This window comes from Streptopelia decaocto (assembly GCF_964273445.1).
Source record: "Streptopelia decaocto genome assembly, chromosome: 3".
Classification (NCBI taxonomy): Eukaryota; Metazoa; Chordata; class Aves; order Columbiformes; family Columbidae; genus Streptopelia; species Streptopelia decaocto.
Window position 1 is genome coordinate 85,415,761 of NC_138656.1, and position 19,264 is coordinate 85,435,024.

At 37.1% G+C, this 19,264-nt stretch overlaps 1 protein-coding gene across 2 annotated transcripts in view; it reads left to right on the plus strand.

The window, feature by feature from the left end:
• IBTK (inhibitor of Bruton tyrosine kinase) overlaps positions 1–19,264 on the plus strand; it is a 58,910-nt gene that overhangs the window by 4,340 nt on the left and 35,306 nt on the right. For both annotated transcript variants that reach the window (XM_082047572.1, XM_082047573.1), the window contains exons 2-10: positions 4,153–4,822; positions 8,141–8,237; positions 9,896–10,020; positions 10,999–11,109; positions 12,131–12,301; positions 13,398–13,515; positions 14,893–15,073; positions 16,285–16,408; positions 18,771–18,948. In XM_082047572.1, the coding sequence (XP_081903698.1) occupies positions 4,499–4,822; positions 8,141–8,237; positions 9,896–10,020; positions 10,999–11,109; positions 12,131–12,301; positions 13,398–13,515; positions 14,893–15,073; positions 16,285–16,408; positions 18,771–18,948 (1,429 nt within the window). In that variant the 5' untranslated portion in view covers positions 4,153–4,498. The remainder of the gene's footprint in view (positions 1–4,152; positions 4,823–8,140; positions 8,238–9,895; positions 10,021–10,998; positions 11,110–12,130; positions 12,302–13,397; positions 13,516–14,892; positions 15,074–16,284; positions 16,409–18,770; positions 18,949–19,264) is intronic.

Here is a 19,264-nt window from a genome sequence, read left to right on the forward strand (position 1 = left end):
CTGTACCATCATCATCCTTAGTCATTAAGGTATTTGCTAGCTTAGCCTTAGAGTTGTGTAGTGTCTTAGTTTCATACTCGAGAGAGGTATGACAGCTTTGATTTGAGACTTTTTAGCAAACAAGTGCCAAATTTTTGCCTTATTTGTAGTGACTTCTTGAAAGAAACAGATTTTTAAGAGAACCAGAGTAGGTAGAGAGCTGCTTTTTCAGCTGTAGGAGTTCTGACTCCATAAGGTCAGATGACACATCTGATATACTCCTTCTTGAAGTCTGACAGCTGTTGTGTGGTGGTGCTGAGGGAGAGTTGAGTGGGAGCACTCTACCTACTCACTTCCAGGAGGCAAGATACCACAAACCCTTTCTTGCTACTTAGAAATTGCTTCCAAGTTGGTTGTAATCTTTTAAATTTTCCTGGGCTGTGAACATACATAATGAGTAGTTAATGTCCCTAAGGGAAGATTTAGAAGCCCACTTGCTACTGGAATAAAACATGTTTGGGATACTCCGAATACTGTTCCAATTCCTCAATGATGTTTTTCTATCATGAAAATGTTAGCTAGGAATCAGTTTTTAAAAAGAATGAGTTTCAAATGATACTTATTGTATCAAAAAATGTTTAAAAGATGATAATCTTATTTAACAATTGATCTTTCAATAATTACAGCATTAGGAAGACACTGGTATTATAACATGAATATGAGGAGGCTGAGAAGCCTACAGAAATGTCTACAAATAAAATCAGAGATACGTAATCAAAAGGACACCATATTCTAGACATTTAAATTCAGTGTTTAAAAAATGCTGGTGCTGTTCCTATTTTGTGCCTATTTTAGGTGCTGACTATTCTAGATGGGACTCCATATACTAGAAGTAAGCATTTGGTCAGCAATCACAAGGTTTTCACGCAGATGTAAGCGTCAATTCACAATTTTAAAGTTTTAAGGTTTTACTTAAGGACCTACTTTCTGTTTAAAAACAGTCAGATCTGATTAACCCTTTTCAGATGTTATAATAATATGATGGTATGTTATTGGTGTGTCAGTCTTTATTGCAGAGTGGTGAAAACTTGATCTACAGCCTTCTGTCTCGAAACTCAAGGTATATGTATCAGTGTACTAATATAGTTTCTAGTGGTGTAATGTTTATAGTGAAGGAGGGCTGAGTTAGAATGACTTGTAAAGAAACAATTCAGCAGAGTCAGAGTTCACATAGCTGCAGTAAAAGTCACCATCAAGTAGTTAGTGTGAGGTAGGCAGGGTTGTATTTCTATCTAATAGCAGACCTTTTATTCTTTTAATGTGTGGTTTGTTGTCCACAGTATTTTAGTGTTTGGTGAGGCTAGAGCTCAAGGACTTTAAAGAAGTTTTTATCTGGCGTCTCTGTTCCTTTCCTGTGATGGCACAAGTTTCTTTGGAACCAGGAGTTTTCTCATGCAATTCAGTGTCTTAAATAGGTGTATACTGTAGCAGGGCAGGTATGGTATGGGGCACGGCAGGTCTGCTTCCTTGGGTGGTGGTGCCATTTCATACCAGTTTACGTAACAGATTAGTCAACTTTATTTTGTGACTTCCCTGAGTGATTTTTCTTTGTTCTATTTATTTTTGTTTTTTTGTAGCACTAATAGTAATGAATTGTATTTAAGATGTACTTTATAAGACATATATAAAATTCATACTTCTTCCACAGTATAATTTTATTGGCTAGTGGCATATTGATGAAATGTGACAAATTTATTTGAGGATAGTAGCACTTCTGATGTTTTTCCTATAGGTCTCCAAATATATATATTTTTAAATTGTTACTCTTTAGAAGACTGATGCACTGACAATGTGAACCTGCTGGTAGCAGTCACCTGTCATATGTTGATTCCTTGGAGCAGCAAGCAGGCTGTATTCTTGAAACTGGAGCTTTTTCCAAGCTTTCAACAGTGGTTCATTTTGCTTTATAGTCAGAGGCTTTAGGGAAGGTGAAAGGTGAAGAGTCCATACAAGTACATGTTAAACTTCTTGTGATACTGCAGAAGTAAAATGCCCTGTAGAGGGTTGCCTTCAAAGGGCCAAATGTAATTTTAGGAGTAGTTACATTTGTACAGTCTTAAAATTACATTTGGCCCTTTGAAGGCCACCACAAGGTTGATGTGGCCCCCAATGAAAATGAGTTTGACTCACCTACTGTAGAGTGAACTCCAGCTCACTCTGAAGTGTAAGCTAAACAGTTGTGGTCAGTTTCAGTCTCTGAAATATTTCTGAATTTTACTTCTGGACAGGGATGGGGGACTAGATTGTAGTGAATAAAACCTACTTTTTTGGTTTTCATATGCCTGCTGTTTGAAATTGTCTTGAAGGTACATACTAGACAACTTTGATCTGTAGATTTCCGTTCCAAGTGTTTAACCCCTTTTGAATGAGTTGGAAAAAAAATTGTTGAAGGCTTTGTCATTATATGTTTAAGTGGATACTATTGCATTAGATTTTTTTTTTTTTTAAGTTTAGATTCTACTACAAGTACTTGCTTTACACTGCTTTCAACTTGGTATCAGTCTTGATGATAATTCTTGCAACAGAAGGAGGACTGGGATTTGTGTTTTCTCTTCCAAACAAAGTAATCTTTCCCTGACATATCCTTGCAGATAGCAACATTAACAAAACATGATTATGCATTCAGTTCTTAAAAAGCAATGATACCTAAGATCAACAGGCTGGGGGGAAGCAAGGAGTGGGCTGTGCAGATGCTTACATGTATAGTGACTGCTGAGCTGGAAAGTAGTTTTTGTTTTTTAGTGTGTGGTGTGTGTGTGTCCCCTGAAGATTTGCTAACATGTTTAGTTTTATTTATTCATCTTTCATGGTAGCATTGTCTGACTTCTTTGGGGATATTTTGCTCATTTAGAACAATTTTAAACTACAGTTGGCATAGCAAGCAAAAACATCAAGGAATTTAACATGATTGAGTACTACTTCACTCAGTTTCCAACTTATGCTTGAAAAAATGGAAGCATGAAGCTTTTTGGGACCGAAAAGCAATTCACATTAATTTATGCAGTGCATCAGTGATGGGTATAGTTCACTTTTCCTGTTTTACATGGGTTTATGTGTGATTTTTATACTGCTGTCTGCATTTCTTGTACTAGAACCCTTTTAAATATAAGTGCACACATTTAATAAGCTAGATGAGTGCTTCTGTAAGGCCTTGTTTACTTTTGAGAAAGCGGGTGCCAGAGAAAGATGGATATGCTAAAGAAAAACATGCACAGATGAGCAGAAATGCTGTGTGTTTCATAGTGTCAACATATTTTCATGAAAAAGAATATGTATATTTGCCTCTTTTTCCTTCTTCTTGCTCCCTTACACCTTCTAACCTAGACCTTAAATTCTTCTTGCCTATTTCAGGAGCTTTAGACCTTTGCACTGCATGAGTGCCAACAGTCTGAATTCACAGCTCTTTGTACAAGTTTGTTTTTCTTTGCCCTGTTGTCATCCTTCCTCTCACCTTTGTCAGCGGCTCTGGGAGTGGTGGTGAGGAGCCTTCCTGTTGATTCTGCAGGAGAGACTTAGTATGGAGATGGTTAGGCATTCAGGCCAGGAGGAAGAGAAAATTAAAAAAAAAAAAAAATCCTTTTTTTGCAGTGGCAGAGGTAAAATTTGGGGGTCCCTCCCTCCCTCCTCTTGGGTGTGACTGACAAAGCTTCTGTTAGACAAGAACTAGTCAACGACTGTGGGGATTTTTTGCTGGGTGGGTGGTTTTTGTTTTTCCCAGCAGTCTTTCAGTTCAGTCCTTGCTTTCTGAGCACAAAGTAATGATATAATTAGACAGTAAGCTATGAGGGTCTTAAGGACCCTAAGGCTGGGAAAGAAAACTTTTTTTTTTTCTTCAGCTATTTTTTTTGGATCCAGATCACCATATAGCCTGAAAGATTTCTGTCAAAGAAAGAGAGGAGGTGCCTTTGGAAGTTGGGGTGGGGAAAAGCGTCATGTCTTTATAAACTGATTGAATGCCTGAGTATAAGTTCAGATGGCATGTGTCAGGTCAGTTAACCCTTGCCACGTTGCTCTTGTACTTGCAAGCGCTGGTTTGATATACATTTAAATTTGTTCACTTGCTGGGGAAAATAATTTTTGTTGACTAATCTGTTCTGGTTTGTTCTCTTTCAGGTCTCCCTTGCAATTATGGCGTTTTAGAAGAATAAGGTAGTGTGGAGGGGGAATCCCCCTCTCCACACTTGAGGTAGTTCACTTTTGGAATTTTCTATGGACAAGAATGTTTGTTATATAAGATGGTGAAATAAGACTTCTAAAAATATATATATTTATAAATATTTATTTGGATCAAGTGCCAAACATAGCAGTACAAAGATTTCCAATGGCAGCTCAATAAAACTGGATTTACATTCTTGGAATTATAAGTTTTTTAAGGGACTGTGTTGTGTACTGAATTGGAATGCCTTGATACACCGAAGGGTTGTTCCCCTTAAGGAGAGAGGCAGCTTCAGAATTGAAGATGAGTTCTTTCGTGCCAGACTGCACTTCAAAGTGTCGATCTCTACAGCATGCTTTGGATGTTATTTCTGTGGTCACCCGAGGAAGTGAAGGCCAGATCAAGGCCTTTCTCTCTTCTTACTGCTACAATGCTGCAACTATAAAGGATGCCTTTGGTAGAAACGTTATACATCTTGCTTCATCTTGTGGCAAAAAAGGCGTGCTAGACTGGTTAGCTGAGACCAAAGGAGTAGATCTCTTGGCGAAAGACAAAGAGTCTGGATGGACAGCTTTGCACAGAAGTATATTTTATGGGTACATTGATTGTGTTTTGTCATTACTAAAGGTGAGTAATTTATAACTATAGTTTTCCTTGGTATCTACAATTTTTAAAGTTCTATTTGTTATGCAAAAGTGCGCTTTTTAACTTGCCTGAGAGCCTCTTGAGGGTTGTCTTAATATTGTGTGTAAATCACAGTGCATTGATTTACCTGGAAGTTGTCTCTGTGTTCATAAAAGATGTCTGCCTTTTCCCATGCAGAAATCAGCACTGAGTAAGGGTCCCTGATTAATTGTGGACTTCCCTGAAAACTCTTTTCTGTGGATGATATCAGGGTCAGGATCTTAGAAGTGGATTGTGATCAGATTTAAGATACTCTAAAAATAGACTCTTTAGTACTTATACTAATTAGTGTTTTTAGAGAACACAAAATAATAAAAGACTAGATTGAGGTATAATTAGAAATTAATCTTAGATTTGAGAGAGAAGCACATCAAGATATGGATCAGTTTATTAAGTGAATCCCCATTTCATTAATATTTTAACCAGGGCTTTCATTCAGTCCTTCTTACTCCTTTCTTGCAATTGCTGTTTCTTTCCTGCCAGTTAGCAAGTAATGTGTATTTTTCAATTGCTTTTCTGTTTCTCCTGTCCCATGTACAGCAAAGGGAAGAGCTACATATGGCTGAGACATTCAGGGTCCCTTTAACCATGTGAGAAAATGAAATATTTGTGGTTCAGGGTTATTTAAAAGCAAACCTTTTAAGGCAGAGAATTTTCCATTTTGAGTTCAGCCTTTTAAAATTTCAGTGACTAGTCATTTGTAAGCATTAAACTCTCTGCTTTCAACAGCAGTTTAAGCAAAATGGTTATGGATCGAGTACTTTTTAATTCTTGAAGGTCTGGTAACTGCTAAATACAGATTTAATGTGCTGTACCCTTACATAGTGAGGAGGTTTTCATTAAACTTCACAAAAGTAGGTGTTTGTGTGAGAACTGTACATGATTCTCTTCTCTAGAAATCTGGGAACTGTGCATGTGATGTATGAAAAAGTATTCAGTCCTTGTGTGTGTGTGTACATCTGTATCATTGATAATTACTCACAGGAGGCCTGTACAGGTTTCCCTAGATGGATTTTACTTTTCTGTTGGTTGCATAAATGAGTGAGGTTTTCCTGATATTAATAGCTAGCTCTGCTGATATTCTGCTAAGAAATGGTATGAAACGGTTCATAGGGAGTGCTCTGCCTCACACTTCAACTGCTGCACTGCCTTGTAGAAAGAGTGTGTTCTTAAGGTATTATAGCAACAACAGGAAGGGATTATGAAATAGCTGAGCTAGAAAGAAATCTCAGAAGATTGCCTAGTCTAACCCCCATGCTCAAGCAAGGTCAGCTACAGAAGGTTGCTGAGGACTGTGTCCAGTTGGATTTTGAATGTCTCCAGGGAGAGAGACTCTGACATCTCTGTTCCAATGTTTTAATGCCAGTCCAGTAAAAATTGGTTTTAGGTTTAAGGAGAATTTCTTACATTTCAATTTGTACCTATTGCCAGTTGTCCTGCAACTGGATGTCACTGGGATCCCCACCCCCTGCTTCCAGTCACGTCTTTTGCTGGACTTGTTCCTCTCTGTCCGTGTCTGTCTTGCACTGGGGATTCCAGACCTGAACCCAGCACCACGGCTGTGGCTTGCCAGTGCTGAGTAATGCCTGCTGGCAATGCTCCCTCATGCAGCCCTGGATGCTTTCAGCATGCAGTCTCATCTGCAAGGACACATTGCTGGCTTGTGGTCAACTGCTTGTCCAGCAGGAGCCCCAGGTCCTTTTTATTTTCCTGTTTGTTTTTGTTTGTTTTTTTGGCCAAGCCTGTATTGGTACGCTGGACTGTTCTTCCTTAGGGCCAGAATTTGCATTTCCCTTTGTTCAACTTCATAAGGTTTCTGTCAGCCCATTGCTCCAGCCTGTCACATCCCTCTGAATGGCAGCACAACCCCCTGGCTTAGCAGTCACTCCTAGTCTTGTACCATTATCAGCCTTGCTGGGGGTGCACTCTGTCCCATCATCCAGCTCATCAGTGAAGATGTTAAACAGCACTGGCCCCATTATCAATCCCTGGGATACTCAACTGGTGTGGATGACAGAGTTGTGTTGAAAGCTGGAGGCAGTCGTGGTTTATTGTCAAACTGTACAAGTGTTGCCATGCAGTAATTTGGGTTAGTTTTTACACATTCAGACTACATGAATATCACTGCAGCCTCTGTTTTCCTTGTAAGTATCTTATGCAGCTTCCAAAGAGAACAATATCCAGCTACCTGTTAAATCATAAAAATAGGTCAGTCTTTCTGTAACATAGTGGATTAATACTAGCACAATCGCTAGTAGGAGAATGTATGTTGTTGTTCTGGCTAGTGTTCTTCCAAAAGAAGTTACAGGTTAAAATCCCTACTGCAAATGTAGCTAGCTCCTCCTTCTGTCATGCTTGAGTGAATTGTGCTCCCTTTTTGTTTTTCCTGTGTTTACCTCTTAAGCGTGAGATTCTGTAAGGTTTTCTTTTATATTAGCCATGAGCTCTGGTACACATGTAGAGCCTTATTATTCGTTAGGTTTTGCTTGTGGACATCTGCAGTTCTTCCCTTCAGAGATCTGATTTATGACACTTCCTTAGAACCAATGCTGATGCAGTAGCACTTTTTTATTGATAAAATGGTATTTACGGAGAATATCTACTGCTCTCTGAGTTCTAAAGCAATGACCTATTCATGCTTTGTGTTTCTGAAGCTTGCCAGCTGCTTTCTTACCTGGCTGGTTGTGTCCTCTTGCCTTTTCTCAGCAACCGTGAACCACTGTTCCCTGCTTGTTTTCAGAGCCATAGTAGTTGTTCATTTGTTTGTTTGTTGGTATGTTGTTTTTGTTGTTGTTTTGTTGTTGGTTGGTTACTTGGGTTTTTTGTTTATTTTTGTTGTGTTTTTTTTTCCTCTTCCCTCTAGCTTGTCAAAACTGGTTCTGTAAATGTTCTAGTATAAGAAAATGTGTTCTTTGAAGCTGGTAAATGTATTTTTGGTAAATACTTGTCCTTGCTAGCTGGCAGTGATTTATCTTCAAGTATGTTACCTTTGTGTTTCAGTGATTACATCATCTTATTCCATTAATATTCATACAATAAAATCCCAGTTAATACATCAATGTGATGTATATGTGGCTGAACAGAATTGCACTGTTTTTTTCATATTTCTTTACGGTTTACTTGAATCTGGAGATTTTTCTTTATCAGTATTAAGCTTAAATTAAAGATTTATTTAGCTTCTTAAATGTTTACTTGGCTTACTTCAAGCTGTGGAGTTTAAAATAACTTCTGTTCTTTTCTTTCCCTTCTCTCCTCTTTCAGCATGGCGTTAGCCTGTATGTTCAGGATAAAGAAGGCTTATCAGCTCTGGATCTTGTGATGAAAGATAGGCCAGTCCATGTGGTATTCAAGAAAACTGGTAAGAAGTCAAATAGCTTAAACTGTATTTTACAAGAATATACGATCCAATAGTGTATTACTGTATGTAGCAGTGTAGACAATATCCTCTGTTTCTAATTAGGACTGTGTAAGTTAAGGAAATAGCTGAAGATACAGGGTTACTATTATTATAAGACAGCAGGTGCAGAATCTTGGCAGTACGTGCAGGATGCACATATGTAGCAAAACCAAACAAATAATGACTGACTTAGAGGTTAAAAAAAAACAAGCAATCAAGTGATATAGTAGGTAACCCAAAGAGGTTGAGACTCGGTCCTCAGAGTTACTGAAAACCTGCGAGAACATGGTCTTGGGAACCTAGTCTAGCTGACCTTTCCCGAGCAGAGGCGTTGGATTAGGTGAGCTCAAGGGGTGCCTTTCAATAGTGATGATTCTGTGATTTTCCTCTTTTATCTCAATTCAAATGATCAGAGAGACTTCAATGGCTTTGAATTTGATAGAGTAGTTTTCGTCACTTCTGTGCCTTTTGTGAAAAGAGGGGAAACATGTTTTTGAATCTTGAAGATATTTTTTAGACAAGGTAGCTTGATTAAAGCCAGGGACAGTCGCTCTAAATACAATTTCTACAAATAGGAAATGAGTATGTAAGAATCACTCTGAGCACACAAGTTTTTGTTTGACAAGGGAGTAGTTCTTCCAGTAGCTTTTATTTACCCTTTTTCCCCGAAAATAAGACCTACCCAGAAAATAAGCCCTAGCATATTTTTTTTCCAGGATTTTTGCGGGTACTTGAAATATAAGCCCTGCTCCAAAAACAAGCCCTAGTTACAATTCATTAAAAAAATGTATTTAAATAGTGTCCAGGCAGCTATACATGTAAAAAAGTAAGCACCTTTTGAAGCAAAAATTAATACAAGACCCTGTCTTATTTTGGGGGAAACAGGGTAGTTTAATGCTGTTTTATACTTTTCTCCCCCGCTTCTTTCCCCTCTTCTCCATGTCCTTGAGTTCAGTCTGGCTGTACAGTGAAATGTGTTGTTTTCAGTTTTTTTCAAGCAGTTTAAGTATTTTTGGTTGCATAAATACTGAATTTTAGATATTTTTAATTTTATCTTCTAAAATATGTTAAATGAGTAAAATGTTAAAATTCTTCTTAATAGTGGTATAACATGATCAAATATGCATTGATTTCAGTTTTTTACTCATCAGAATAATGTGTTCAGATACCACTGTAACTGAGAGGTTATTTAGAAAAATGTGAAGTGTTATTTTTTTTGGCCATACCTCTGATTTTCAAGTGTTTATGGTTTTCATGCGTGACAGCATAGCAGTTTTGTGGGAAAGGCTTTTTGCTAAGTTGAAGCAAAGCATGTATAACCTCAGGTAGTAGTGGTTGTCTTTGGAAAATGTAAGAAGTAAATCTTCTGCTGAGGAATATTTGCATTGTCTGCAACTGCGAAATACATATAAGTAATGTTGATCATCTCTACATTATTGTTAAAGTATTTTGTCATAGCACCTTCTTACAAGAGAAAAAATATTTTTGAAGTTCAGTTCTAGGTAAAAAACAGCTTTCATCGTTAAATTTCAAATAGAAACAGCAGGAGTTGCTTTTCAAAGTCAGTATGCACAAGACTAGTAAATTTACAAGCTTCAGAGAATTTTTTTTCATTGCAGATCCCATGGAAGTCTACACCTGGGGAAATAATAGAAATTTTACTTTGGGTCATGGCGGTCAACAGGGTAAACATCATCCTGAACTGGTGGACCTTTTTCCTCGGAATGGCGTGTATATCAAACAGGTATTCTTAATGTCTTACATAGGCACCTTTCTCGGTAGACCTTGGAGGGGTGTGTGAGGGGGAACCAGTATCGAAGATGTTACCAGGTTTTGAAAATTTGCATGGGAAAAAAAATAGCGTCTGTAGGTTTTTTGTTGTTTGTTTTTAGTGTTTTGTTCCCTCCCCCCATCTCTTTTTCTTTTTTTCCTAGCTATTTCTCAGCAAGCAGTTTCTGTTAATCTGGCAAGCAGCTTAGAGCAGCTGAGGAGTTCCAGAGTAGGCCTTCTGTACTATATTCTTGCTCCTCAATAACCTTCAATAAAATTGTGGTTCTGTTTTGATGGGGAGAATGTGCTGGTTTCTTTTAATATGATTTACCTTGGATGTGTGGCTCACTAAATAAATGCAGAAGCATGGTACTTCTGTGACTGTTTTGTGTTTGACTTCTTGTGCAACTCCCATAGTGAACTCAAGTGGGATGATGAATCTGTTTGATACATGTAGAATGAAAATTCTTCCTGTGTTGAAAGCAGCATGTGCTGTTAAGCATGCTACCTGTAACAGTAGCTTTATCCCTGATAACATCTTAGGACTTCAATTTAAGAAATTTTGGAAGTCCAAAGTACAACTTGAACAAGCATTAAAGGCAGACAATGTGCTGCAGTCTTAGCATGTCTCCTTCAACTCTTCTGAGGCAGTATTGGTGACCTTAAAACTTTTGAACTTGATAGCCTGTAGGGCCGTGCTTGAACTTACTTTAATAAATAGAAACTGTAGGTCTCTTCAAGTAGGTTAAGATATTAAAGCAAATATTTTGTGTTCCTTTTGACTTGATTTGGCAGTCTTGTTCTTTAACACTAGTACTGTATTTTCACGAACAGATCTTTATTAAAGCTGAACTTCTTCACAAAGTAGTTTTGGCAAGTGTTTTCAGATTGTCCAAGCATACTAATTTGTTCCCTGCTGCCTTCTCCTTACCCCTTTTTTTTTTTCTTTCAGGTGGTACTCTGTGAATTCCACTCTGTGTTCCTTTCTCACAAAGGTCAAGTTTATACATGTGGACATGGACAAGGAGGGCGCTTGGGTCATGGTGATGAACAAACATGCCTAGTATGTTATCTTATGCTATCCCTTGTAGTCTAATGTAATGTTTCTTTTACTTCAAACAGCAAGTCTGAAAAGTGGATTAGAGTTTCTGTGAGTGTACTTTCAAAACCAGGTTGCTGTTGATTTCAAACCAACCCCCTTGGTCCTCAAACAATAACAGGAAAAAAAATATTCTCCCGTACTACCGATGAGGTGTCAGAGAGTAGAAGAATGTGCATTTAAATATATTTTAATTTAAGATAGCTAGATACTGTGGTCAAGTTTCTGTGTTATGGCCAAGTTGTTTTAAAGACTAGCTGATGCCAGATAAGCGGAAGCAAATGGTTTTTGGCTGGTTTTTGATTTCTTAAACAGGTTTGTGATGCCATCTGATGAATGTCAAGGCTGGCACAAAAGAAACAGCAGTACTGTGGAGCTGTAGTACTGTAGTGTCATAAAAAGTGATGGTAGGATTGCTTCTTACTAAACTTGCACAGCTATTGAGTGAAAACTCACCTATTGTTCTCATTCGAACAGTACATTTTTGCAACATGCAAAAAAATTCTGTGGAATTAGGATTTTTTGCAAATTGCTGTTTTGAAATGAGGATGTTACCCAATTGAATAAAGGAAGGCTCATGTTAGAGTGCATGAAGAGTGAAAGATACAGAACTGCTTCCTTACTCTCTGTTTTTTTCTTAATCCTATGTTTTGGAGAAAGAGAGAAATCTTTATTGCTCATGGTAGTTAAAAAAGAAAAACAAAAGAGGTAATAGTTAATGTTTGTCCAGCTGTCCTGAGGATATAGTTTCCAACCTCATTTCAGAGCAGGTAGTTTAAAAATCATCTTCCTGATAGCAGAGAATGCCTTTCAAATTAAAGTAGTTCATCTTATTGCGTTAGATATACTAATTATATTAATGAGTGTATTATATGTTCAAATGCGTTTTCATTTTCAGTTCAATATTTGGTCATGACTTTCTGTTGCTGTAACTTTAGTTTCATAGGTGGCTACTGGTTAATATAAAACATTTTTTCCTTTTCAGGTTCCAAGACTCGTGGAAGGCTTAGCTGGCCATCAGTGCTCCCAGATAGCTGCAGCTAAGGATCATACTGTTGTTTTAACAGAAGATGGATATGTTTACACATTTGGTTTAAATACTTTCCATCAATTGGGTATTCTTCCTCCTCCTGCTAATTGCAGTGTTCCTAGACAGGTAAAAATTACATCAGCCAAAGCTTAGTTTCTTGGGGTTTTTTTGACAAAAAGTAAAATGTGAAGATTGTGGAAATAACTTTAAAACTTTTTCGGGACAAAGTAAAATATGAGTTCAGATAAAATCTTGATTCTGTATTGTCGTACATCTCAATCTTAAATACTTACCTGTGTCTTGATAAACATCTTTGTAACCTGAACTGTACTGAAGTTTGTAGTGCTAAGTATAAGGTACAATTGCTAAAACCCTTTTCTTCACCAAATTGTTCTGTAGCTGAAATGATGTACAAGTCATAGGCATGTATAATTTGAGATTCATGCTCCCTGCTCCTTTTGAATCATTAGATGATGGATCTCGGGGTTTGCACTGTTGATTCTGTAGTCATAATGCTTTGGGAATAATAGCAACAGGGAAGAGAGATTATGGACATCAGCAACTTGACTATATTTCTATACTTCATCTAAACTTTTTGTATTTTTTTTAAGTAAATATGAGTTACAGTACCTTTTATTGAAAGAAAGCTTTATCTACATTAGAACAACATTGTACTACCAGTGTTATAAAAGTAGGAAAGAATAATGGACAAAGTGCAACAGGGATAGTGTTTTGGGATACAGTGGGATGCTCTTCAGTAGTGTAATGGTAGCTGTGTATCCACAGTATTTGCTTTGATCTTGATCATCTTGATCTGGAAAATCAAGTTAAATTCAAAGTGTGGAATTAATATTATAGTGTTCTGCAGTGTGTTTAGGGTGTTAGGGCTTACAAGCTGAACTTTTTAGCTGACCCTTTTTCAGCACCTAAGTTGTCTTTGGCTGTCTGATACGTGTCCTGTGCAGTCTTGTTCAACATCTTACATATGAAGACAGCCTAAGGAGATTTTATTCTAGTTCTAATTAGATAGGTCAAAAAGTTTACTTCTTTTTATTAGTAGTGCAATAGTGCCCCACTTGACAAACTTCTGAAGTAATCCTGACCTATTAGACTGTATGTGGATTGGTACTAATGTTTCATTCTTAATGACTTGAGGAGTTTGTACATGTGAAAATCACCTGTTGCTGCTTAATATTAAGATGTACTTTGGATTTGTGCTTAGGTTCAGGCAAAAAACCTGAAAGGTAGAATGGTGATTGGAGTGGCTGCAGGCAGATTCCATACAGTGCTATGGACTAAGGAAGCAGTGTATACCATGGGGCTGAATGGCGGCCAACTAGGTAAGGTAGAAGCATTCTGAAAGTAAAACTCAGCCTTAAAAAAATGTTATTCCTCATACTAAATCTGTCATCTGCTTCTTACAACAGAAGCCTGGTTAAAGCTTTCTTTTTTCCTTCTTTTTTTTTTTTTTTTTTTTTTTAACAGTATGACATTGTATCTTCACACTCTTCTTTTGAAGAATGCTTTTCATTACTGTCAGTCACTTTCACCTTTTGAGATGATGGGAGCTAGTCAGACTTAGCTTTGTTATTTGAACTCTTTATAATTCTTTTGCCTTCTGTGTATCTTGTGTAGTCCTGCTACTGAAGACTTCCAGGAAACAGAATGTTGCTGTTTGTGTTGCAAATTACCCTGTAGCATGCTTATCTCCTTCCAGCAGCCTGGCTGGTACTGCCCTTCATAAACTAGCACTGAGCTTTCCTGCCTATGTTCTTTCACTGCACACTGTAAACGTGCTACTGATAAATTTTTCCTTATGAAATTTTTTACACTGAAATGCTTGCCCATATCTAGAATTTTTTCAACAATGCCATTACAAGAATCTTCACTTAACTCAGTATTATTCTGAAATTAAGAAACTAATAAAAATTTATTACCAACTAGTGAACTTCTTGATTTGTTGTATGAATGGGATATTTTAATTGCTTTAGTCTTTTTTAATGAACAGGTATTGCAATATTGGTTTGGATTTGCATTTCTGCAGTTCTGTATCTGTGTGCAAACAAAACTGATATAGCTAGCTTTAGTACATACACTTAATCTGCATCAGTTCTAGTGTCAGGTTCAAACACTTTTTTGTATTTCTTTTTAAGATTGCAAAGGTATGAGAAAAAACTTGTCTTTGTCGGAGAAGTATCTTACTAAAGAATATGTATTTTTTATTATATGTACTCATCATATAAGTCTTTTTTGTGGTTGCCTGTGTTGTTGAGATTATTCTGGTGTGTACATGGCGCAGAGCAGTGGGCATAGCACTACACTGTCATATGACAGGGCTGCTTCCAGCTTTAAAAGTAGCTCTGCTGCTTGTTGCTGGTCTCTTGAGGTGTAATATGATCAAATAAATGTTCTTTCTTTGGAATCAAAGGCAGTACCGCTGCAGAGTCTAGCCACGTTAAATAGTGTTCCCTGTAGAATATGCCTGACTTCATTTTTTTGTGTATCAAATCTTGAATGTTTTCTGGTGTTTGCAATGAATTAACAAATATGTGTGGTGGGTCACTTATCTGTCTAATTACTTTGAAGATGAATTATCAAACTACCTAAAAAGTCTTTCATAACTTAAAGGTTCTTCCAAATAGTGTAGCAAAGTGTCCCTTAAATGCACAATGTGTGAAATGGCAAGTAATGTTTTTGGGGTGTGTTGTATTTTCTAGGTTATCTTCTGGATCCCAATGGAGAAAAATGTGTAACTTCACCTCGCCAAGTTTCTGCTCTACACCATAAAGATATCTCTGTGTCCTTGGTCTCTGCAAGCGATGGCGCTACAGTATGCGTTACCGAAAGAGGAGATATTTATTTACTTGCAGACTATCAGTGCAAAAAGATAGCTTCGAAGTATGTGTTACTTTTCTAATTTGTCATAAAGAACAATGGGGGAAGATTTCACTGTAGTCTCTTATACTTGCAAGCTATTTTAAAGATTTTTGTGCGTGAAGTAGAGATAATACAGTGCTCCCGAGTTTTCTTCATTTGCAGGACTTCCATATGAACTGCAGTTACCTTGTTTGTTTGTTTCATTGATTTTGTTATTAGATGAGTCTAAGGTGCCAGTCAACATTTACCAAAGGTATTTTGAGAAAATGTACCAAGAGGAATTATTTTGTACCATAGCTTTGTAAATATTGAAATTGGTATTTTTTGTTCATCTGTTAGCCTGAATTTATATAAATGCATCTAGGTAGAAGCATTAAATATCTGCTATTTGATTTAATTATGTTGCTATGATTTTTGAATCAGTAGTTTGGAGTCTGAATTTCATAATTAATGTGTGGATACAGTATGTTATAAAGGGTAATTCAGGTATCAAGGGGAACCATATGACATCATCTGGTCCATATGCTAAAACCTGAATGTAAAACCTGTTGAAACTGGGCACAAGTTTAGGAAATTATTTGATTCTCTCTTTCTTAGTTTGCAATAACAGATTAGAAGAGGTAATTAGGACTTTTTCCCAGCTAACTCCCAGTTAGCTTTTCAGCTTGCCTTCAAATTCTAGCAGTATTTATTGACATGTTATAGCTTAATTATTATTTTTTGTTTTCTACATGGTTGTAAATGAAGGTGCTGGCACTTGGAGAAACTTAATACCATATATTGCACTATTATACTAAGAAACTGAAAAGAGAGAACATGCGTGGTTGTGATGAGGTGAAAAACAAAACGCACCAAAAACCTGAGAAACAACTTACTGCGATAAGATAGGTCTTTCAGTACAAACAGCTACATGAAATTTGTACCACTATGACTTTTGTAATGCTGAAGGTCAAAACTACATCTTGTACTGGTTTTCACTTACAGAATTTTGTGAAGAACCTGTAAATATGATGTGACTCACTTAAAAGCAAAGCAAAAATTACACTCTACTAACAGTATTTTGTTAGCAGCCCTGTTAGTAATACCAGTGAGAAGAAATTAACAAATTTTTCAATGTCGCTACCTCAACTGTATTTTTTACTGCTTCTCTAAATGAAAAAGGTAACTCTAAAATAGAACCAACATCAGTGCACAATGAAGAAATACTAATTTAACCTTTTGTGTTGTTTCAGACAGCTGAACCTTAAAAAAGTTCTTGTTAATGGGGGATATTTGGAATATAAGGTAGATACCCAGCATCTTCAAGAAAATGAGGGTCAGAAGATTTGTATTTTAGCACTGGATGAAGCTGGAAGAGTAAGTTGTGTCCCTAGAAATCATAATTATATAGCAAGATGCATACTCATTAATCAAACTTTTAATGTAAGAAGTTAACAGGACAAAATCATGCACAGAAAATACTCAAGTTCATTTTTGTAGAGTTGTATGTTTGTATGTGACTTTTTTGGTTGTGTGGTTTTTTTTGTTTTGTTTTTTGTTTGTTTGGTTGGTTTTTTGTTTGTTTTGTTTTTTGTTAGAAGTGTGGGAAGACTACCAAAGTCATGTACAGTCGCTTATTTTTAAATCTGTGAACATCTAATGGCTTTAAACTTCCTTACTTTTACGTGCATAAGTGGTTATATAGCATGCATGGACTGTGGTGGTGTTGGATTTTGGTGGTTGTTGTGTAATTTTGTGGTTTGTTTTTTTTTTTTTTTTCTTTCTCATCTCTCATGTCACCCCACCTACCCCGTCATCTCTCTGCCCTCCAGAAATAGTCTCAGAAGTAGTCTCTGTACTTGAAGTTTTAGAACCTTTGCTGAAAAGCGGCTGTTCTGTCGATAGGATGCCCCTTTTTTTTTGTTGAAAAGTTCCAGCTAAACCTAGTGAATGGCATAGTATTCATAGTTAAGTGTAGGCACTGTGACTTAGAACTGGAATACTATGGAGGATTTATTGTTTCCTTCCCTCATTTTTTCATGGAGTAACAGTTCATAGGTCCTTTCAAAACCCCAGCCTTTCCTAGAGCTGCTTACTGGGAAATCTAAATCTTCAGTGCCATCTAGTGGTGTTTACAAAAAGGTTTTGTTATTGAAATGCTCCTTTAAAGAATGTTAAAACTGACTTCATTTTATCAAAATAGGGAGCGGTGTGGGTGTTTTCCTTCGTTGTATCTGAGTGAGTTATGTTTTGGGATGATCTTATTAATTTATTTGGTCATTAGTTGTCTCAGAGATTATAAACTTCCATTTCAGTAATTGTCCATGTGAGGTTTAGCCTCTAGCATCTGTAGTATTGGTAGTGCCCCTTCAATATCTTTGCAATACCGCTTTAGCAGTAAGAAATTGCTTTGTCCTGCATGAGTGGAACTATGTCAACGTACATTGTATAACTTTCCATGCTGAATACTGCCAAATGCTGGGATCTTTGGTGCTTTAATTATAAATTATTGAGTAAGGAGAGGGATGGGATCTTAATACTTGTATTTTCTGAATCAGCAGTTCATTGTCTGGCTCGATTGTACTCTCTTTAAAAGATCACTTTTTAGCATAGAAAACGGAAGGCTTAAGAGGGATTTTATTAAGGTATATACATACTTGAAGGGAAGACATAAAGACGATGGAGCCAGGCTCTTCTCAGTAGTGCCCAGTGACAAAACCAGAGGCAATGGGCACAAACTGAAACATGGGAGGCTCTGTCTGAGTATCAGGAAGCACTTTTTCATTGTGAGGTTAATTGAACGCTGGCACGTGTTGCACATGGGGATTGTAGAGTCTCCATCCATGGAGTTACTAAAATACTGTCTGGACATGGTCCTGGGCAACTGGCCTTGCTTGAGGAGGGGGTTAGACTAGATAACCTCCAGAGATTCCTTCCAGCCTCAACCATTCTGTGATTCTGTAGGGCTCAAGAGAGGGGAAAGGAAATAGGTTACTCAAATTATTTTGTTCCCTCCTTATGTAGGTGTTAACAGACCTGTGCAGGGTCCTTCAATGGGAGAAGACAAAAGCCTGACTTTAGCAGCACTAATGCCACACCTGGGCTTTACCTTTCATGGGACTGTTGCTTCATACTTGCTCCTTTCAGACATCTAAAGTATACCTTGTAGGAGTCCTGCTGTGCATACAGTTCTTTACATTTCTGTTGAGTGTTCTGAAGTTTGTGTTTGGTCATGATCTCCATTCCAAAATCTTGGCTGGTACAGAGAAACTTGAGGTTTTTTTCAAACAGTTAACAGGAAATGGTTTAATTTTTTGGTGTGCTAGCTTTGAATTTTGCCTGATTTATAAGCAAACCAGTAGGGCAAATCTGTAAATCAAGAGCTAGATTTAACTTGTTTCTTGACTTGATGACACCATTTGCTGTCCTTGTTGAAATGTCAGTAAAAACTGACCTACTGGACTGCTGTGAAGATGTTTGAATATTCAGAAAATCTTTTCAAATGCCCTTCATGGGCAAGTGGTTCTTGATATTGTAATACATTTTCCCTGTTTTACTTCTGGGTTCTTTGTAATAGATGCTCATAACACTTCAGGATATAATTTTGAAGATATGTTTTTTTCCTTTTATATGCAACTTTGAGATGGCATGTTCTTGTGTTTAAAAATGTAGTGTGTAATATGTAACTGCTTTTGTATGATATAAGGTTTTCTCCTTTCTCTGAAAAAATGATATATAGGTGTTTTGCTGGAAGTCATCTAACAATTCCATGAAGCAGTGTCGTTGGGTGTATGGCCGGCAAGTCTTCATGTCTGATGTTGCTTTAAACAGGAATGAGATAATGTTTGTCACACAGGATGGTGAAGCCTTTACAGGCAAGTGGCTGGAAGAAGTAAAAAAAGTCTCAGAAAAAAAAGGTTAGCTCTGATTTCTTGATGGTTTTTAAGTACTTCAAATCAATATAAAAATTTAACTGATTCTTTACAGTCTCTAATAGCACTGTCTGGTGAGTGTGTTCTTTTCTCTGTGACTGCCAGTTGGTAGCCTTGACCACTACTGTTCTCTTTCCTCAGTAACACTAAGCTTTACTTACTTTGCAGCCTTCAGTTAACCTTCAGGTGCAGATTTCTTGGAAGAAAAATACTTCTGAAGAGTAATAGTAGCACAAGGGTCCAGTGTAATGATCTCGTTGCATATAGACTGGCAGTGAAGAAAAAGAGGAGCATGTACTTG